Source organism: Triturus cristatus, chromosome 5_2 (genome assembly GCF_964204655.1).
Source record: "Triturus cristatus chromosome 5_2, aTriCri1.1, whole genome shotgun sequence".
NCBI lineage: Eukaryota > Metazoa > Chordata > Amphibia > Caudata > Salamandridae > Triturus > Triturus cristatus.
Genome location: NC_140588.1, coordinates 390147540 through 390170458, shown reverse-complemented (window position 1 = coordinate 390170458; position 22919 = coordinate 390147540). Strand labels below are relative to the sequence as shown.

Below are 22919 nucleotides of genomic sequence, written 5' to 3'. Positions count from 1 at the left end.
AAGTTAACTTCATTTTCTACTATTTAAAAGCATTCATTAACATTTTGTTCACACTCCAGTATTGAGTTGACAAGGTCTTAAGTGTTAAATACCTCAGTGCTTCATTTGTTCACCTCTGTGCCCTGGGTCATAAGTCTGACTCCAGCACTGCTTATTATCAGGCCCTGCTATCAGCAGCCTGAAGAAAATAATGTTAAATAAACTAACTCCGGACGGAGACGCTCCGTTCTGCGGAGAAGGCAAATCTCCGCACACTTGCAGCGGAGTTGGCCAGCCCCCGCCTCCACTCCCCCTACATTAACAATTAATTGTACTGACTTAAAATTAAATTAAAACCACTTACCTGGCATGCGGCGTCTCCGAGCTGCCCTCCTCCTCTTCCTCGCTGTCTGGGTAATTCTTTGAGTTAACTGCAAGCGCACCCACACATGCGCATTTCTTGGTCAAGTGTTTTGCCATTCCACTGTTTGTGCTTTTGTGCCCTACTGTGTTTTGCTCTCCCAGTTTCCTTTTCCCATTACCTCCATGTGATTATGCCTTGCAATACCCACATTTCCCCTTATACGTGCTTACTAGTCCAAGTGCCACCCTTTGCATTGCCACCTTGCCCGAGTACCATAATACCTCAGATGTGGTCGTCAGAATTTGACCTGCATAGGACTGGACTCAATTGTCCACCGGTGGCCTCAGCAGTAACTTTCCTGTTTTCGCCCCACACTATTAAAGTGCTTGAATGTCGTTGAGTAAGGTAAGGTGAACATTAATCTGTGCTGAAATGAAAGAAACAGAAAGATGGGCATCTGTGGAGGGACGTGAATTTAACGTCATGATGGGTGGCAGTTGATGTTGTATTGAAGCAAATGTGGTGCATGCACCAGTGTAGTGGAGGCATGCACCAGTAAAGTGGAGCGTTGTGTGTGTTGGTGACAGAGATTTCGCACCTACTACTGGTCTGATGTTCCTTGCTTCTGTGGAGAGACAGCGCTGGAGATCCACTTGTGCAGTGTGGTTGAGTAGGTGGTCGTCTGAGATTTAAGGATTAAGCAATCCTTGTAAATAAATAGTGCTGCTGTCCTTTGATGCGTGGTAAAGCTTACTCTTGAAGTGTAGTATACAGAATGTGGAGTTCAGGCAGCCCATGTAGCACAGTATATCTAATGTCCAAGCTTTGTCTTACATAAAGATATGACTGTTACTGTTAAGGAAGTGTGCTCAGAATTCTTCTGCAAGTAGTACGTTATTCTTATAATACGATCTCATGAATGGTGTAATAAGTTGGCCACCTTTTTTCAGGAGAAAATTATGAATCTCCAATTAAACCTGTTGGAGCCTAGTGGCTCCTTCCTTATGGAGAGGTGACTATCGACGAGATAGGTTGCTCTCTCTCATCCTTTGACCCCGTCTCCTGTAAGGAATATTTAGCGACCATTTTAAATCTTAAATCTTGCTCACTTGCTGATACCTGCCCCACTAGTGTTCTAGTTATGGCAGCAGAGGCAATTAATCCTTGGGTGAACACCGTATTGAATGAGTCACTGCGAAAGTCCCCAGTGCCTGGAAACAATCAAAGAAGATCCTGCTGCTGAAGAAGCCTTTAGCTGACCCTAATTTGCCCTGCAACTATAGGCACCTCTCCCTGATGCCCGCAGTCTCCAAGATACTGGAAAAATCAGTGAACATACCGCTCACTTGCTATTTGGAGAAGAATAACCTCCTACATCTGAGTCAGTCATGTTTTAGGAAGAACTTCAGCATGGAGACTGCTTTAGTAGAGGTGACTGAAGAAATTAAAGGTACATTGGATCTGTCTGCCGCCTTTGATACGGTCCCCCATTCTTTCCTCCTAGACCGTCTCACATGGATTGGAGTGAAGAATCTTGCCCTTAGCTGTCTTTCCTCCTTTTTAGATAATAGAGAACAGGAGGTTTGGCTGCCCCTGTTTACCCCAGGAAACAAGTATAAGACCCATTCGGGGTTCCGCAGAGCTCGGCCCTTAGCCCTACGTTGTTTAATGTGTACCTAACCCCACTTGCTTTAATTGTTGAGTCATTTGGTGCTAGGATTGTTTCCTAAGCAGATGACACGCAGATTCTCTTCTCCTTTAAGGAGGGGGTGGACCTGGCTCTTGACTCTATCAAATCTTGCCTTACCGCTGTTTTTGCCTGGCTACATCAGAATCAGCTGATGTGCAACACTAATAAAACTAAAATTCTTATTTTTGACACCTCTGCCCCCTCCGGCTGGTCCGCTTGCTGGCCTGATGGTTCCATCCCACCTGTCTCTCATACAGACTCAGCAAGGAACCTGGGAGTTAAGTTTGACAGGTGCCTGTCTTTCTTACCCCAGATTAACGCAGACCGGTATGTCCTTTGGTATATTAAGGGCATTGAAAACCTTTGTTTCTTCTAGCCGTCTCTGCCAGGAAAAGTTATCCAAGTTCTCATAACATCTTGCCTCTATTATCCTAATGCAACATATATCTTGGCCTGTCAGAATATACCATCCCATACATTTCAAGTGGTGCAAAATGCTGCGGCACACCTCCTACTGAATCTACAGAAATGGGAGGAACTAGTCATCTCTACTCTTTGCAGTGGCTTCCAGCAAGGAAGAGAATTTTGTTTAAAGGCTTAGTACTGATTTTCCGTGCTCTCCACAATATTGGACCAGGATATCTGGCTTCCTTTATTCTTTTCTATACTCCTGCGAGGAGCTTACGGTCATCTCATCTGGCTTTGGCCAAAGTGCCAAGAGTGAGTGTGTTAAGGATTGGAGGGCGCTCCTTTTCCTTGTTGGGGCCGTCTGCATGGAACTCTCTCCCGATGCATCTGAGACAGGAAACTTCAGAACCTGCTTTTATGAAAGGATTAAAAATGTGGTTATTCACTATGTAATCAGGCTTGCTCTTGGATTAGCGCCAGGACACTCCTAGGAGCATCAGTTAGCTTTATACATTTGTTTCATCACCATTCTGTAACTTCTCTCTGTTATCTTCAGTGATCAAGAGCACCTCAACATGCCTAATATCCCTTTGTTGGTGCAAGTATTTGCTTCATGGGGGTTCTTATTTGAAAGGAACTGAAAACAGGTATTGAACTTTCAATTTCCAGTACAGCCGTGTGGGAGCTATGAGCAGTAGCCTATCTTGGCTGTGAATAGTTTCTCAGTCTGTTGCACTGGGGGATGGAGAAGTAGTCTTGCAGTGTAGTGGGAGGCTATGGGCAGTATCCTTGAGCTGCGGTACCCAGAATATGGTGCACTCTGGGACCTGCTCAACAAAGGACTGTTTGCAGAAGAAGTGCAGGTAGTTTGGCACTGTAACCTCACATGTCCATCAGCATTGCTTGAAGAAAAAATACCGGGGGCTGGCATGTGTTGCCATGTGGTCACCAAGGTTGCTTGGAAAAAGAGACGCAAGCTGTGCCAGGTTCAATCACTTGTGTGTCAAGTAGCCCTCAGTCCTCATGGCGGGAACACATATTAATGGAGAATGCAGGCACAACGGCTTCACGCTGCATGTCTTCTGTTTAATGCAGCGACCGCAGTGGAAAGTGCAATGATTCAGTAGCTGATCACAAGAGAAAGTGTGGTTTGGGCTGGGCAGGAATTGCAGGTTCATGCTTCACGCAGGCTCAGCAACTCTGTTCTCATGGCAACTCTGATCTTTGGTTCAACATAGTTTAACATAGTTGGTCCACAGCACACTGGGCAGCCCTGATGTTCAAGGGAATTTTATTGCAAGGCCCGGAGGCTAATATTATGCATCATAATCCTTTATTGCAACTCACAGCAGCAACAAGAAACAGCTAGAATAGAACATCCAAATAAATCTAGAACGCTGGACATGCATAATAGTCCAACCGTGGCAGCCATCTTCCTTCTTTTGTTGCTGCTCACGGACAGTTAAGTACATTTCTTAGAAATTTTTAAAATAGGACTGTTTAATAGTTTATTATTGATGTTTTTTGTTTAAAATGTAATAATTTACGTATGTACAAGTGATGTTTTATTTGCGGCATAAGAAATGGCCTATAGGATTTTTGACATTGATTTATAAAAAATATATAATTTTGAGGGTAGTCTCAGTGAACCTGTGTTCTTGTTTTGAGGATTGTAAGGTTTAACTTCGGTTGGAGGGATAGGTAGCGAGATTGAGTTTTTTTTTTATATTTGGAGTGGATATGTAAGGAAATGTATCGTACTGTTTTGTTTGTCGGTTGAGGAGGCTCGTGAGAGTTGAGCTCGCGCCGGAATTCTTATTGCGTGCGGTGCTTCAAAGGTTTGCTTGCGATTGCGTGCAGGGTTGTAGCTGTGATGTCTTGAAGTGCAGAGATTCCGATCGCGTGCAGGGTTCTGACTCGCGCCGGAATTCTGATTGCGCACGGAGCTGAAGAGTGTTGATTGTGAGGACTTGATGCGCAGAGATTTCTTGGAACTTAGCGGCCGCCGTACGATTTACGTACCGTGCGGTGGCCATTTTAAAGAGTTGGGAATAAGATCACTGAAAATAATACTAAATAGGAAGACATGTTTTGGGAATCACGGAAGAGATTCGATAGCGAGCGCTGAAGTGAGTCCATTTCTTGTCAGAAGGTTGGATTTTAATATTGTAGATTAAGTGTGAGGTAAAGGGAGGAGTCTATTTAAAGGAAAATTGGTTTATTTGATTGTTTATTGGAGAGGTTAAAAATTATTTAAATAAAGAATGGAACAAGGAGAGGGTTCTGCATTTGAGGAAAGATTAAAGTCCTATATGGATAAAATGTTTGGAGAATTATCTCTCTCTAGATAAAAAAAAAAGAGAATTAGCGAGCAGAGAAGTACCAAAAGGAATACTGAAGAGGAGGTTTTCTGGTCTACAGAGGAGTTGGAAGTAGTGGCTGGAACCACAAAAGAGAATAATGTTAAAAGTAAGGAAAAGGAAAATGAAAAAAAGAATGATGAGAAAGAATGGTCGTGAACGTAAGGTTCGTGAGGATGAGAGGGCTATAAAGGCCAAGGATATCGCTATAAAGGTGAAGAAAAGGAGGCATAATGTAGTGTCGTGTGACTCCACATCTTCAAGTGGGGATGTCGAAATTTCGTGTTCCTCAAGTTTTGAGGATAGTGATGTGGAGGAGGTTTTGCCTAAGAAAAGAAAAAATGAGGATACAAAGATTAAGGTAGAATTAGGGGATTTTGTAGATCCTTTGGGCGAAGAAATGTTCGACCCTTTTTTTAATTCAGCACCCTTTATCGCCTCAATGGATGCCAGCAGAACATGTGGCTAAATGTATTTCATATTGGATTACGAAAGAAATTCCTAAGGAGGTCCGGACCAGACTAAGATCAGAGTGTCAGAGGCCACGGCTTGAAAATAAGGTGGCATATACGCCAGAACTTGATTAAAAAATGATAAGTTTCCTGAATAAGTCAGGAAGAGACCCTAGAAAGGGGTTAGATAAAGGCCTCAAAGGGTGTCAGGATAGATTATTGGATATTTTGGGACCTTTAACGAAGGTTTTTGACATGTGAGAAGAAGCACATATAAATAATACTGGTGTGGATGTTTCTGAGTTGCGCCAGTGGGTGGAACGGGCTATTTGCCTTTTGGAAAAAAACTAAATTGGCTGACTTAGCTGGAAAGGATCCAGGTGAGAGTAGCGAAGGAATGCTCTTCGGGGAAGAGTTTATAAAGGAAATGGCGAGATATGTAGGACCATTCAATTCATTACAGAAAGTTCAAAAAGACATTAAGAAGGTTTTTGGCACGGCCGGGAGGATGCGGTGTCGATACCCTGGCTGTGGGCAAGGTATTACTCGAGGATCCTTTGCGAGGGGATACAGACCCTGCAATTGCGGATATGGATTGGGATCAAGGTTTAAGCAGTCAGGATTTTATCCGCAAAGGCAGAGATCGAGAGGCAGAGGAACAAGATCTGAGAGGAGAGGAAGAGCTTCCTCAGGTAAGACCAGTCAAAGACCCTATTGCTACCCTTGTAAAAGTGGGCGGCAGACTAGCCCTTTTTGCTACGAGGTGGAAGGACATAACTCAGGATCCATGGGTTTTGCAAACGGTTCAGGGATATCGGATAGATTTCGTTGCTATCCCGGTTCAAGTAAGGAGTCCGAATTTGTTGAGGTTTGCAAAAGATCAGGAGATTTTAGTGTCAAAGGAAGTAGAAGCTTTGAGAATGAAAGGAGCAATAGAGATGGCAGAAGAAGTAAGAGGTTGTTTTGTAAGCAATATTTTTTTGGTGGTGGAGAACAAAGACAAAAAAAATTAGACCAGTAATAAATTTGAGAGAATTGAACGATTGGGTGTGTTACAACCACTTCAAAATGGAAGGAGTAAACATGTTGAGGGACATGTTTTAGAGAGGGAGATTGGTTAACACGGTTGGATCTCAAGGATGCTTATCTAACGATTCCAATGTGTGTGGAACAAAGAGATTATCTGCAGTCCAGATGGAAAGGAAAGAGGTGGAGGTTCAAATGTCTCCCATTTGGTCTGACGTCAGCTCCGTGGTGTTTTACGAAGGTGATGAGACCAGTTGTGGGTTGGTTGAGGTCAAGAGGAATTCGGATGATTGTATATCTAGACAACATATTGATAATGTCAGAGACGAGGTCTTTGGCCATAGATCAGACAGAGTTTGCAATGAGAGTGTTGGAGCACCTGGGTTTTGTAGTGAACAGAGAGAAATCATGTGTAGTTCCGTCTCAGGAGATACAATTTTTAGGTTTCTAGATTCAGACCTTGGAATGTGTATTGAAGTTACCGATGGACAAGGTGAAGAAGATTCGGAAAGAGGTGATGAGAGTGATAAAGGTGGATTGAATTACTCTACGTCAGTTAGCAAGGTTGTTAGGTCTGCTGTCTGCGTCTATTCAAGCGATATTTCCAGCGCCTCTTCATTACAGGGCGCTTCAGAGGTTGAAGGCATATCATTTGAGACAAGGAGCGAAGTATTCTCAGAGAGTGAAAATGAATCAGGAAACTCGCAAGGAGTTAGTGGTGGTTGATGAATTTGGAGGCTTGGAATGGGAGAGTGATTTTTGGAGGGAAACCGGAGATGGTTATAGAGTCGGATGCGAGTATGCATGGTTGGGGAGCAAGATGTGGGAAAGTAGAGACTGGGGGACTTTGGTCGATGGAGGAAAAGAAACTTCATATAAATTGTCTGGAACTTCTAGCAGGGTCGTTTGCAGTAAGGAGCTTCTTGAAGGGTCAAGTGAAATGTTGTATTCTGCTAAGGATGGACAGTGTTTCAGCGGTTCAATATGTGAACAGATTGGGGGGGTCCACGTTTACGGAGTCTAGCAGAATTAGCAAAGGAATTTTGGAGGTTTTGCATGGAAAAAGAGATTATGGTACTGGCACAGTATATTCCGGGGAAGAGCAATGTAGAGACCGATAGGAATTCAAGGTATCTAAGGGATGCGAGCAATTGGAGATTGAACAGGGGGATATTCGAGAGTCTTCAGGAGAGATGGGGACCTTTGCAGGTGGATTTGTTTGCGGACAGGTTAAATACGCAATTGAGGGAGTTTTACAGTTGGAGACCGGACCCGGAAGCGAAAGGAATAGATGTATTCCTACAAGAGTGGGGTTCGGGAAGGATGTATGCTTTCCCTCCATTCTCGATGATTCAAAGAGTGTTGTTGAAGGTGAGGAAAGAGAAGGTGTCTTTAGTATTGATCGTTCCTTTTTGGCAGACACAAGTTTGGTTTCCAGATGTAATGAATCTTCTAGTGTAGGACCCTGTGTTGATCCCGAGTTTTTCAGAGGTTTTGCTGGATGCTCAGGGGAACGTTCACGATCTGGTAGTTTCAGGGCAGTTGAGACTTCTGGCGTGTCTGATTTCAGGAGAGTTTGGGAAGTGTCAGAACTATCTGTTGAAGCTTCAGAACTTATCTGTGGGTCTTGGGTACAGAGAACAACTAAGGCTTAGATATCAGCTTGGAGAAGGTGGTGTAATTGGTGTCTTGAGAGGAATTTTGATCCCGTTACAGTCGCTTTTGTAGAAGTTGTAAATGACCTATCTAGTTTATTTAGGAGAGGATTTGCTTACAGTTCGGTGAATTTAAGCAGGTCTGCTATTTCAGCTGGTCATGTACTCATTGGTGGGTTGCCAGTGGGGCAACATGCCTTGGTTAAAAGAGTTTTAAGGAGTATTCGTTTTGAGTTGCCTCATAGGGCAAAATATAGTTTTCTTTGTGACGTTTTGCTCGTGTTGAAGGAAGTAGAAAGTTGGGGTGATAATGCTGGTTTGTGTTTAAAAAAGTTGTCTTGGAAGTTGGCTTTGCTTTTATGTTTGGTTTCATTTAGAAGAGTATCAGACATTAGAGCATTGGAGGTTACTTCACGGAGTTTTCAACCGGAAGGTGTGTGCTTCGAGTTGAGGAAACGAACTAAGACTATGACAAGGACGATATTTTATCCTAGTTTGGAGGTGCATAGTAGTTTGTGTGTGGTTAGTTGTTTGAAGGAGAACTTTGGGTTTGAGAGTCTGTGGTTGTTCACAACTGTTAATTTCATTCAAAAAGGCGTATAAGGTGGTTTCAACTCCTACTTTAGCTAGATGGGTTAAAGAAGTAATGAAAAAAGCAGGGGTGGATGTGACCGTATTTGGAGCGCATTCGGCTAGAGGTGTGATGGCAAGTAAAGCATTCTTGAGAGGTTCAAGTTTTAGTAGTATTTTAAAAGCAGCTGATTGGAGTACAGATTCAACGTTTAAAAGGTTCTACTTTAAACCTGTGGAAAATGTTTTACAGAGAGTTTTGGATTGACTTTGAACATGCATAAAATTGGCCTCTGGGCCTTGCAATAAAATGCAGATTTTCCACAGTTTTAATTGGTAGAAAATCATAATTTTATTAAAGGCACGGAGGCTAATATTATCCCTCCCTTATTTTTCCCTTCCCTATTGACACATTGTTGTTTTTTTAATTTTTCTTTTTAGGACAGAACTGAAGACGTGGATTTCTGGTTATTTGGATTTCTGGGACATTCAAGGTTAATAATGGGATTGTCTTGTTCGCAGCGGATAAAAGAGGGAAGATGGCTGCCAGTGTTGTACTATTATGCATGTTCAGCGTTCTAGATTTATTTGGATGTACTATTCTAGCTGTTTCTTGTTGCTGCTGTGAGTTGCAATAAAGGATTGTGATGCATAATATTAGCCTCCGTGCCTTTAATAAAATTATGATTTTCTACCCATTAAAACTGTGGAAAATCTGCATTGGAGAAGAGGGGGGATAGATGAGGGTGGAATTTAGCATTTGTTACATAGAAAACGGTTGGAATGGTGTAGTTATGGTACTTTTCAAAATGGAGGAACTTCTTGACATCCGAGAATTTAGGGAAGAGCTCTGCAGTGTGGTGGCTGCATCTTAACACTGTGATGTAGCCAGGTGAAAATCTAATTTCCTTTTTTCAAGGCTTAAATTTTCGTTTACCGCTGAGTTTTTTTCTTTGTCCTGAGATCCTCAGTAATGAGGCGAGGAATGATGGATTTTGAAGATGAATCGATTTGAAGAGAATGTAATTTGAAATTGAGACTTCTGTCGGAAGCCATTGGAATAGTTCACCCCGGGGGTTACATTACAAAAAACTGTTTCTTTCTGGACAGTAGACCTCTGGCCTAATATAACATAGAGGAGATGAGACGTTTTTATAAATCGTGGTAAGGACAGTATTTTCTTGGCTGAAGTGACACACTACTAAAGATTGACTACTGAGTCGAAGGCTTTGGGGTATAGTATTAGAGCGAGACTGTAACAGTTTCTAGTGCATGATTGAGATTACCAATTATGTTGCTCATTCTAAAAGTGCAAAAAAATTACCTTACGGAGAGATTGTCTGAAGCTGTTGACATTAATATCTAGGAGAGACACTTTGTTGAAATCCGATTTTAGTTTCCTGGATAAAATTTTACATTTTTTTTTTCTTGTTTGAGGCTAAGAAAGTTTGAGAACAAGTTATTGAGGTTTTGTAGACAGGTTCTCGTATGAATATCACCAATGAATGATATAATAGGTGGTGTATTGTCAATGTGTCTCAATACTGTAAAATATTACAATGTGTGTTGTAAAGGTTCACACAGATTCAGTCCTCCCTCACCCAACTTTTTCATTCCACTGCTGACCTGAGAAGACTACCAGGTCTGTTGACAGACAGATTGAGGCACATGACATAGCCCTCTCCCAGGTGACTAAATCCTTATAAGGGTCCAACATCACAATGACCTCTGGCAACAGATCCACCATCTGGGTCTTGGAGTTGTGAGATATAAAAAAAACCTGATATCTAGGTTTGATCACCGCACACTTGAGCAAAGATTTTTATACAACCATACCTTTTCTTGGCAACATCAGAAAACTGGTTTACTTCGGTGATGATTGTCATATGAACTCCCCAGTTACCATCTCTTTAGGAATGAGGTACATATTGCGTGTTCCTGTAGATAAACCAGAGACACCGGTCCTTGGAATTAGATTATCATTATGATCCACAACTCTCCATTGAAATAGGTATTGTTTGGTCCCACAAGCACACCCATCTTTATTATCCTCTCTTCTTCCAAACCACCCCCCCCCCCAGTGTTACTATTAGGACCAGCAAGGACCCAGACAGGCAAAAGTAGTAGTAAGACATTCATTTACACTTTGTGTCTAGGCCCGTCCTCATTGCTAAAGGCCCTTCTTTTTGTGTGATCCAAATGTCACCTTTCTGCTTATTTAGTCACGGCCGTGATGAAGTTGTAAATAATATTTAGTATTTTTATCAGATTTTATTAAAGCATTTTCGGGATGGTAATCATTATTATGAACTCTACTCCTGTACTTACACTATTTTCCATTCTTTCTTGTACTTTAATTTTTTTTGCAAACTAACCGTACATAACTTTATTCCAAATAAAAATTATCCATTTCAGTTTTCACATATATTCCTCGGTCTGTAGTATTGAAAGTATTAATGTAGTGGGAAGTCAGCAGTGGCTTGGATGGCTCATGGCTGCTTGGCTGCAGAAAAACACTTAAGTTGTAGTTGGCAAAAACGTGAGAGTGTGGGAATAAAATGTTGCACACTTCCCGAGCCCCGTCATACATCCAGACACATATGACCAAACTGGAGCGATCCTGTACTCCGGCAAGAAATTTATAGTCAAACGAATACCTGCGGCATGCCAAGCTCCGATCAGTCCTATGATAAAAGCTACTGCACAGGAGGACAAAGGAGATCTATTTTAAAATCAATATGTTTGGTCTGTGGCCTGTTCCACAGGTGTGGGGGCCCAACAGAGATGGAAAGTCCAGCAGGTTAGAGTAAAAAAAAAAAAAAAATTGGAGCTATACCCAGTAGCTTGTGGGGATATGTTAGTGTTCTGCATTTGCATCTTGTTTGGAGCTAATCGGTAACTTCTTAAATTGTTTGAGATTAACTATGAAGGTGCAACAGAACCTCCAGAATATTACTGTTTTTACGAGTCCAATGTAGTTGTGGATCTCTTACTGTCTGCCAAAACCTTAAAGCAGACTTTAGTTTTTGGTTTTACCCTTAAAAATGCACATATCTCTTTCAGAAGATAGCCGTGTGCAGTTATATATGAACAGTTTAGATAGTTGTTGGGACAGTGAAGTATTCTGGGAGACACCATGCATGGCAGGTAAACCTAAACATTCTATGGGAATGCATTTGATTTGCAATTTTGTGTTTAGTTTTTGAGGAATTTGTGTTTCAGATTAAAACGAGGATAATTGAATTTATCCCAGGATCTTTCAGATTGCTAGCAGTCCTGTCTCTCTCTTCTTTCCCTATGCCAATATTTTCTGTTATGCCTTTCAATGGTTAAATTCCATCAGGAATCCGGGATGACCTTAATGCAATGCTACCAATAAAGTTTCAGTTAATCATGTTTACCAGTTTGAACTACTTTTCACTTCAATGGAAATGGCAAAAAATCCAGAACCACAGCACCTCTAATCTACTCTAGATTTTACTATGCCCAGAACTGCAGAAGTTCTAAATCACTAGATTTGACAATAACATCTCCTTATATGCTGTCAAGCTGGTAAAGAATAACCGCTACTTGCAGAAAATCCATAAAATGGCTTTCCAACTGATCTCTAGCCTAACAAATTCAACCAGTTATTTCACCCAGCAATCTACTAACTGTCCTGTGAATGCTATATCTAATTATAACGTTGTAGTTAGAATTCATAAATTCATTTAGAACCTCGCCCCTAATTATCTGGTCAACAAAATTCAGGGACCAATGTCGGTACAGAATACTGAAATCTTCTGCCACAATTCTATTTAGAGTATCAGTCGATCCAGATGCACAACTAGGAGATTCATGTTCTGGGCCTCTCCTGAACTAAGCCTTTTCCCGCCCCCCACCCCCCCTCCATGTCAGATGGAGAAGGACTACCCCATCCTCTGGGCCCTACTTTAAGCATGCTTGTATACAACCTGAGATGCTGGAGCTAGCAGTTACCTCACACACCCATTTATGCAATGTCCATTACAGCTCAGCTGCCATTTTGAGTCCCAGAATAAGCCAGTATCCCTGCACTGTTAGACCATTTCAGCTAGCTAGTCTAAAAAGGGCATCTTTCATGGCTGATGGTGTTTTTTTCCTCTTCCTTAACTTGCTGGAAGGCATGGCTGGCAGCAGGTATGATTTTACATACATCCTTGACAAGTACAATATTGCCAATGTTTGGGTCATATTTTATTTGAAAGACAACCACAATTTTTCATGTCACGCACAAAAACTTTAGATCGGCTACTGGAGAACTTGGGACTCATTCGTTAACCTGCTCTCGTTAAAGACTAATATGCATCCTTCAGCCCCATTCGCTACACTTTTATTAATCACTTTGGTAGGTTTTCTCTTCCCTGTTTTAGCCCTCTGCTTATTCTACCAATTTCTTGGGCCTCCAACCTTGTTTATTGTAGAGCGCTCCAATGCCACTGAGGCTAGGCCTGCGGTATATAAATCCCATTACTAAGTAAATGAAGTATTCCTCGACAATGTTAGGAGCGAATCTTTACCCCTTAAGGATATAAAGGTGTTCTAGCTCGGTACATTAGGTGTGCGCTGACTGGCACAAGGGGGAAGGATCTTTTGCTTAAAGAATGCAAAGATATTTGCACTGAAGACGTCCGGTATTTCTCACCAGGTTGGGGACTTCTGTAAGGCAGCCCAGAGAGCTCTGTGAATCCTATGGGCTCACTGGAGGGCTGACACAACCTGCCCCGAGTAGTCTGAGCGCAGAGCTCCAGGAAGGAGAGCGGAGCCCAGCTAGCAGACGCCCACCATTCCAGCAACCGTACTATGAAGAGACAGTGAAGAGGCAGGAATCTCCTCACCACCATTTGCAGCTGGTGCCCACCAGAGCGCTGGAGCTCGGTGCTAGTAGTTGCAACACTATGGGTACTCCAAGTGCAAAGGTAAGATTTGTTAATGCGTTTGCTGATTTACTTTCTTCTCTGTATATCACAGTGGTTTACTTGGACATATTTGGCAGCTCATCCACCATAATAAGACTGAAATGACCCTGTGATCTATGAAGGTTGCAAGATTTGTATGCTGAATGGTGAAAAGTTAACAGCAGCAGAACCAACTCACAATTATAACCTATCTGATTTACTTTATATTTTGCAGTGCCTGTAATGTGTACTTAAGGTGTTACTTTTGTGGTCACAGGTATACATCTGCTTGCTTTGGGTGACAATAGCTTTAATCAAATACTGTATTGCAACTGGCAAGGGAACACTGGTGTAAAAGATGTCCGCCAGGGGCAATTAATTAGACTGTGACAATAGGGAAGGCTGTAGTTAAGTGATGGGCAGAGAGAAAGATGCCTGGGAGTCACTCCACGCTTTACATGATAAAAGAGAAGTAAAGCTTTCTATCGAGGTTTATAACACTGTAAGTAAGTCACTAATGCAAGAGCAGTCTGAACTGCGGGGTTCCTCACTGGTAACTCTTCCGTAAGTCCGTCTTGCTTGTGTTGTATGTCCTCTTATCAGTTAGCGCTTCTAAGGTTCTTGTGCTAGTGCGAATGCAGCACCAGTTCACTGCAGGGGGGGGGGGGGGAGGTTGGCCTCTTAATGTTGGCAAATATCATTGTGTTGGAACTAGTGCTTAATTTGTGCCGGTGGCTGCAGGTGGTGGGCCCAGCACTCATTTTTCGGAGGACCTGCACTTATTTTCCCATCTTTAGACTTTGACCCAGAGCAGGAGAAAAGAGGGCAGGAAAGGGAAAAAGACGTGGGAGTACCTCTCAGTAGCACACAGGTACTCTCTGTTAGTGAATTCCTGGATTTCAGTTTCAAGCAGTATTGGCAAATGGGATGCTTTGGCGTCATCTCGATCAGGCAAATATTAGGACTTTAACTGTACCCTCATACTAAGGGAAATGTATCAAACTGTATATATGTATATTTTTTGGGGGCGGGGGGGGTTGTCGCGTTTTTTCCATGTATGTATTTAATTGGTAAATAGTTTGCCTCTTGCACAAAAGGATATTTTAGTGTATATATTTTAATATCTCATTGTTCCCTGCTCTGATAGGGATGAAAAGGGTCTAATTGATTTCGTATGCTCCTGTGTAATGGCAATATGTGTATGGCACACGGGTTTTTATGAAAGTGGACCTGTGTGAAGGAGCTATTATATATATTTTTTAAATGTATATATATATATTCTAACGTTAAATTCAGAGGGCAGCAGTTATCACAGACTTGTAAATTGAGCAGGAGATGAAATGCAGGCCCTTTATGATTTAACCAAAGTTCAACAGGTGCAAAGATTGTTGCTCTCTGAGTGTACAAAGAGCAAAGTAGAGATTTTGTAGCAAATTAAAAAAACATAGAAACCTTAAAGTATAATTTAAACGGAAAATATGCTATGTGGGTCAAAGAAAAGACATAGGTTTAAAGAAAAGTTACACAAGTGGAAAGCATATTACTAAAACGTGATAGTTTAATTTTTGCACACTTCTCATAAATTAGCCTTAATGCAATGTTTCACTCCTCAAGGCGTGTGTGATGCATCTGCTAAAATCGTTTGCTATTTTTTTCTGTCAGCGTTTAGATATCCTGCAGAAATTGCAACTCGTAGGTTAATGAACACGTTGTCTAAAAAGAATCACTTGCTCGCGGGAGAAAGGTCCGCCGAGCACGTGCTTGAGTCGAGGGTCCACAGGGGGTCCGTCAGAACAGATCCCCTTAGCTCCTTCGAGACCACGGCTGACTCCCTTCTGCTCATGGGCTGCCACGTCGTTAGTAGTGTGAGACCGTCTTTCCTACTCCAGGCTGGCAGTGACGCAGCAGCAGATTTTATGAGAAGAAGCGATGCGCAAAAGGAGATGCGCAGAGGCGAGCAAAGGCTGCACCGAAGTGCGAAATGAAATGAGCTGAACTTGCTACTGTCTACTCCTGGAAAACATGCGGCCCCATGAATCGGTGCAAATGTAGGGACCAGGCGCGCAACACCCATTGGACTCAAAGGGCTTCAGACCCCCCCCCCCCCCCCCCCCCCTTCCCCCCGTCGTGTGTGGCAGCCCGGGATGAGACAGTTTCCCGGGCACACACACACACACCCGCACCCGAGCAATTCACAGGTCTCTAAAAGACCATTTGCATGCTAATGAGGCCTCGCTGTTGTTTCACCCCTTCTAAGAGCCCCTGCAGCCCCACTCTGCCTATTGCTTAAAGATTCAGCCCCCCCCCGAAATTTTTTCTTAAGCCTTCCCATTCTCTAGTATTCGCGGTGTTCTAAAACGAGGCAGTCACGTGGTATATAGTGTGTGCCATGCTGTGTTAGGCTACTCAGATGTGCTAGTTGGTGTTACCGCATCACTGAGTGAATGAATGGCCGACCGATAGAGGGAGTCAACATGAGTGGGTACATTTATAGATTCATTAATTTAATTGTTCTTTATTGTATCTCGTAGAAACAGATCATATACATGATAAAATCATAATACTACATTAAGCATTAAAGCAAATAATTATTAAAAAGCACGCACCGAGGCATAATAAAATATCAAATAAAAAGAATGACATAAAAACGACCAGCAAGACAAGTACTAAAACAGCATAGGTTTGCACAAATAAAGTGCTTTCTTTAAAAAAGAACCAACTTCCTTGCGAGTATGGTGACCTTCTTGTTGTTGGGAAAACATCAATGCTACTCTGCATCTGCTAAACTTATATTTGCGTAGAAATGAAAGTAAAAACCGTTTAATGAGGGAGAGGTAACATTTGCAGAAAGACAGTGTAGAAGGGTCTGCGGGAACGACTCATCACAAGGGCAAATTTGTATGTCGGACGGGGCAAATTGTCCTTGGGGGCAGCACAGAACCATCTAATGGAGCCTGCTCTGAAGTGTCAGTAGGATCCTTCCCCACGTATTCTGTACAACAGCTAGAAGGGAGCCACCGCTTCGATAGCTTGAAGGAGACCATATTCTCTGCTGCGTGCTCACTTAGGGGAGCTGCCTGACGGACGCTATATGCATCGCTACTAGGCACTATGCGTGGCTTGCTATCTGTTATATATGACCTTCATGTGTCAGCAGGATGCAGCTAAGGTTTCAGTACCATTCAGTCTGCCAGCATTTGGACTTAGCAATGTAAAAAGACCAAGTTAACTATGCAGAAACAGGTAAACGCAGTCTTGTGCAGCTGCTTCCTCACCCTACGCAAGATTTTCAGGTGGCTCCCGAGCAACACCAGAAGAACCATCATGCAGGCCCTCATCACCAGCAGGCTGGACTACAGGCACACTATCAGTAGGAATTACCTCACTCCTCCCGAAGAGACTAAAGACAATACAAAACTGCAGGTTTCGTTACTTCCCCATCCTCCCTCTGGGCCGTCTGTAGGATAAGAAACCATCTTTGGCACACCCTTAATCAGTCTTTGTAATGCTATCTGGCTTTTCAAATATGTATGGACATCCTAAGGCAAGTATATAGATTAAAAGAGTTCATTCATTGTAAAGTGAAGGAGGGTTGACTGAATGAGTCAGTTATGGAAGAAGTAAGCGATTAGGTGAGTAAAGGAGGATGTGACTGAGACATGAGTGGCTGAGGGAAGAAATCAGGGAAGATGTAAATGACTGTACTTGAGTGAGCAACTGAATGTGTTATTGAATGGTAGTTAAACGAATGAATGATTAAGACATGAGCAATTAAGCAAGTGAAGAAATGAACTCGTGAATGAGTATCATTTGGAAGAAATAAATTAGTGAGCATATAATTCAGCTGATAAAAGCAATGAGTATAAAAGAGAATGAGTGATGGATTGATGTAGGGAGGGAAGTGAGGGACTCGGTGTATTAATGACGAAGTGAGTGAATGAAAATGGCATTGAATGCTTAATGAATGAATGTGAAGTGGTGAGGGAGTTAGAAAGTAATTGTGTGACTGGATTACTGGAGTGAATGAATGCATGGATGAGGAAGTGAATTAACGAAAGCAGGATACTCTTCTTCCTCTACTGTGCCATAAAAGCATCCTGGATTCTGAACAAAGTGTTCTCATGAATGACTAGAAGTTTTCCAAATAAAATAAACTTTTTTGCAAGTTTAAAACGTTGTCCAAGTCTAAATTAGGCAACTACATGTATTTAATGGGTACCACTTTGGTTGTATTTCTCAATGCTATTAGATGGAGTTTGCACTGTTTTCTAGAAATAACTCATGTCATTTTTAATATAATATTTACACCACTGGAATTTATGTAGCTGCATGGAATGCACAATGAAGAAAAACAATAATAAGGAATATGATGTACAATGTGTCTAATGTAAAAATGGCAATAAAAATAAGTTTAAAAAAAACCCAATAATAAGGAATATAAAACTAAAGAAATCATAGTGACAAGTTTTCATTCAATTTTGTCAGTAATGAACAACCCAAAATAAATTATCCTATGGTGATGAAAATATAATCAAACTTTAGCCTAACCCTTGTACTAAACCCAATACTTCTTATGCCTGTTTCATTGACTCTTGTTCCTACCTTTATTCCTACCACTATCTCAACTCCTACTAAACCTACTTCATCTACCTATATACATACCTCTATCCCTACACATATCTTACTTTAATGTCCACCCCTGCCCCTTCACGAATCTCTACACCTGCATTTACATCCACTGCTACACCTACGGATACCACAATCTCTATGTCTACCACTACACTGGCCTCTGCACCAATCCGGCAAATTGACGCCCACCTTTACCCCCAAACATATCTCTACTCCAACCTACTTTGAGATCTACTGCTACACATGGCCATATTTATAAACATTATCAGTCCGTCAACAAAGCTTTATTCGATTGCTGTCTTAGACAATCATAAAAGCACATAAAACCACAATGCATTACACAATAAAGATAACAATATCCAATATAAAATTAATTCATCTCGTTCTGCCACCTAAATCCTCAAAAAATAAAAAGTTCATTACTGTCCTTTTTTTCCATGGTAAGCCAGGCAATCATAATACAATGCTTTTCCTGCATTTAAGTACACTTTTTAAAAACATTGCTACCCTCCAAACTATGTGTTCGTTTTCCCAAAACTGTAATGCAAGAAAAGCAGGACGACATTGTCTAATACCCAAGGATTCTTAAAATTGGTATAATCAACGTTTTCCTAGGTCTGTCATAAAATGTACATAATAGGACAGCATGTAGGGATGATTGTTCTGAACGGTCATCGCAGAGACACAAATGTAGAACTTGTGACCAGTCATTCATTTTTGGGAAGCTTATAAGTCTATACAAAATCCCAAGTCTGAATCTGGTCAATAGGAACCGGTCATATCCACCAGGCACAATGTATAAATATGGTTGGATACTAAAAGTTGTTAAAAATCACTTGATTAGAATGTACAGGGGGCTTTGTTATTTCTGCCGATAGCCTAAGTGTTTCTAATAACGTTAGGTCCTCTTTCGTTTTAACTCTTTTCTTTATCAGTCTTTGATAAGTTATTTTTAAAAATACTGAGAATTTAAATTGTGTCAATGATCTGTATTGTTTTTTTTTAATTAGCACCAAGTAATCTTCAATTCCACAATTTTTGGATCCTTTGTTATGGCATGTCTTTATTACGGTTTATTGATTATCACATAATGGCTGTACAAGTGTACAAGAGCCACTTGAGTATATATTATGTCACGTGGTTCCTGGAGTTTCTTCGGACTGTGAGAAAGCTCATTGTTTAAAAATACTTAAAAAAAAAATATTGGGGATTCTGTTTAAAACTTTGCAAACTTAGGGTACATTGATTTCAAGTTCCTTCTTGTGAATGGGTTGCACGTTCAGTGGCTCAATACAGGTGTGCATGTGATGTCTGGCGGCACCTTACTGGCTGTGGGGACAGTGTACATAGCAGGATGGCTTTCACCCGCCCACCTTTTCTTTCTGTGGCTAGTGGAGGAATTTGGGGACAAATCAGCTGACTGCTGGGGTGAGCTTGGGTGTTTAAGCAGGTGTGCATGAATTGCCTCACATTGCAGTGCTCAGCGGAGTTTGCCGTCCTGGCGATAGGAGTGTATTTTTCTATCCATGTGTTTTGACACAGGTGAACGAGCAAAGAGGGCTACGTTGTGGTGGGTGCTTTGTTTAGGCAAGTATGTGCGAGCTCTCTGAAACTGCTGGGTGGGCCGGGGTTCTGTACTGTATATGGGTGCTGCATGAGCAGTCAGACACGACTGCGCCCTGATGATGGTGCATGCACATTTTGAGGAGCTGCCTGATGGGGGCGCTATATGCAGGCGCTACTGGGCAATATGTGTGGCTTGCTGTCTGTTATATATGACCTTCCTGAGTCGGAAGGAAGCAGCTAAGGTTTCAGTACCATTGAGTCTGCCAACATTTGGACTTGGCCAATTAAAAGACCAAGTTAACTATGCAGAAACAAGTAAGCGCAGTGGCTTCTGCCTGCTTCCTCACCCTACGCTTGTTCCGTAAGATTTTAGACGGCTCTCAATCAACACCAGAAGGACCGTCACTCAGGCCCTCATCACCAGCAGGCTGGACTATGGGCAGACTTTCTACTTAGGAATCACTGCGCTCCTCCTGAAGAGACTACAGACAATACAAAACTCAGTGGCAGGACTCCTCCTTGACCTCCCCAAAAAGACTCTCATCATCCCACACTTCAAGAAGCTACACTGGCCCCTGATCCAGGAGAGAATCCAGTTCAAGATGCTGACCAATGCATACAAAGCCCTGCACAATAAAGGGCCAGTATACATCAACTAACAAATGACTTTCCACCAGCTGACCATCTACCTGCAATCTGTCTCTCTTCAACACAGACCACTCCCGATCCGCCAAACCGACAGCGGAGTACGCTTCTTCTCTCATCTGATGGCCAAAGCTTGTAGCGACCTTCCAATGCACCTTAAGACTGCTCCATCAGAGTTCAGGAAAGGACTCCAGTCCTAGCTGTTCAAATGAACAGAGCACTGTGAACCAACTAGCATCTTCAGCACCTTGAGACCTTCACGGGCGGCTTGCGGCACTGTATGAATCCTGATTGATGAAAGACTACTGGGTCTAGAACCTTATTTTGAGTTGCATTGCATGAAACGCACCCCCCAAAACTATGACATTGAATTTTTATTAAAAACGGACATTTCTACCTATGTTATATTTTGCATAACAATGTTTCTAGTTTACCTTTATGGCAGACTCATGTGAAGCTGCAAACCATTCTAAGAACTTTATGAAAGCGCATCAAGTTGTGGTAAGCGCAAATGGAGCAGTTTTGTACCATAATTCTTGCTTGCAGGAGGCTCACTAACTGCACAATGGAGCACACAAAGTGTTCTAATTTTTCACAAGAAAGATGAGTCTAAAGCAGTGTAGGCCCTCGCGTTCTCCTTTTCAGTCCAGGTTTGTATAGAGCCACTGTGCAAATTCACTTTGCTGCAGCATTGTCGGTGTGGAACCCCACAACACTTACTGCAGCTTGACTCTTTCCACCATTATCAGTAATGTTACTGTAGGCTTTTGAGAGAGGGAGAACATGTTAGAAGCGACAGTCCGTTATTATGCTCTTCAAGGTTGACATTGGTTTGTTGCAAAACGACCGACTTACGTGGTTGCGTGATTGCATTCCATTGCACTACAAGGCATCGGTTGTCATCAGTATTCTTTTTGGGGCTGTTCTATATCGGCCCCCAGTGCGCATGCGCGTCTCCTACATGCGGCCCGTCCATCTGTCCACATAGGAATATTACTTTCATGTTACGCTAGGCATGTGAATTTTGGGGTTACTTTCTCACATGTACTACAACATAGATTTAGATCATGCAGGGATAAATTTAGAAGTGAGTATAAATACAACTTTGAGAAAAGCTGTAAAAAGCAACTGGTGCCTGCCACACGTTCACCTAACCACAGAATAACTCTGCAGCAGGCAGGGGCGCAAAGCAGGCCCCTGCATAGAAGGCCCCAACCATTCAGTGCGACCTAAAGCTTTCAGGGGCCCACATTCACCCCAAGGACACTGTATATCTGAGAAATGGGAGACTCGCGGGTGGGGGGCTCATCACATTCTGCAGGGGAGCCCACCATTTTGCGTTACGCCACTGCCAGCAGGAGCACCTATGAATAAGTCACCTCTCATTTGTACCTACAGAGTGTTTAATAATCCATATTTTACACTTTTTACTTTCTACTGAGGAAGTCTGGCTTTCTGCATGGAATAAAATTATGAATTGTGCATTTTTAATAAGGGGGCTCCTGGGATACTGAGGACAAAATGTAGGGCTTAACGCTGGCCCTCTGCAGCCCCTGTGGTGCAGGCGGGCCTGCAACCCTTCAGGGGACCCTAAACTTTCTCTGGCCTACGTTCAGTCTTATGCCAATGAATACCCGTTGGATATTTGAGACTCTGGGGCCGCTCGTCACAATTTGCTGGGTACCGCATAATTGTGTGTAACACCACTGCAAAGATGTGGTATACCACCATGATTCCCACAAAATGGCGCTGAATACGGCGAGTGCTTGCTTGGCACTGCAGCTGTGAGAAGGTCTTTCAGTCGACTGAAACCACTGGAATGGATAGTGCGGCTCTCAGGGCGCAAAGGGAGCAGGGTAAACACCACAGAGGAGGCAGTGATGCCAGCAGGTGTCATCTGCACTGCACATTGGTGTGAAGTATACAAGTATTACTATGAAACATTTGGCATTGTTTTTGATACCAACATGAATTTGCGGTCTGATTAATGAACGCCCTGTAAACACACAGCCCAAAGGTGCCCTAACCTCTTGATGGGACAGGGGGTTTTATGTGGAAACTTCTCCAGAATTTCCTGACTAATTCTTCTTAAAGGGAAACACTGAAGATGTCCGCTGGGGGCGACAAAGGCCGGGGGCCAATGCTTCCTAAGGAGGGTGGTGTTCAGCTCTACCCTCCCAAATGGGGTGAACTTTGCAACTTGGCTTTGCTTTCTGTGACGCAGCTTACCAGGTGCCCTTCTCCTCCTTCAACGCCCGTATTACATTTTTGTTTTACTTTTTATGTTCAACTGGAGATAATTTGTAACACACAACAGCATTTTCTTTGGTTTTAACTTTTAAGCGCTTGATGGGGCACGAGACACAGCACATTGCCCAAATTGGTGGCTAAATAGAACATAACAGGGTCCAGTCCTAATTCGGCTGCTCCACTTGACCAAATAATGTGACCTTAGGCAAATTATTTCTGCACCCATTTCCTAATTTAGATGTATCCGCCGCCTCAGCTTAAACGATTTTTCACCTGCTTCAACATAGAACCGTTAAGGAATGTAACGATACTTGCGGCCATTTTTATGTTCTCCATTTACCACCAGTTATAACCTGGTAATGGGATGGAAATGAAATGCTAAACGTGCAAAAACGGGCGAAATCTGGGC

General features: G+C 42.5%; 1 protein-coding gene across 1 annotated transcript in view; it reads left to right on the top strand.

Moving 5' to 3' along the window:
* The first annotated feature begins 13231 nt into the window (after window positions 1-13231).
* Window positions 13232-22919, top strand: part of LOC146823050 (uncharacterized) — a 216942-nt gene continuing 207254 nt past the window's right edge. The window contains exon 1 of the mRNA XM_085607254.1: window positions 13232-13441. Within this exon, the coding sequence (XP_085463380.1) occupies window positions 13421-13441 (21 nt within the window). The 5' untranslated portion in view covers window positions 13232-13420. The remainder of the gene's footprint in view (window positions 13442-22919) is intronic.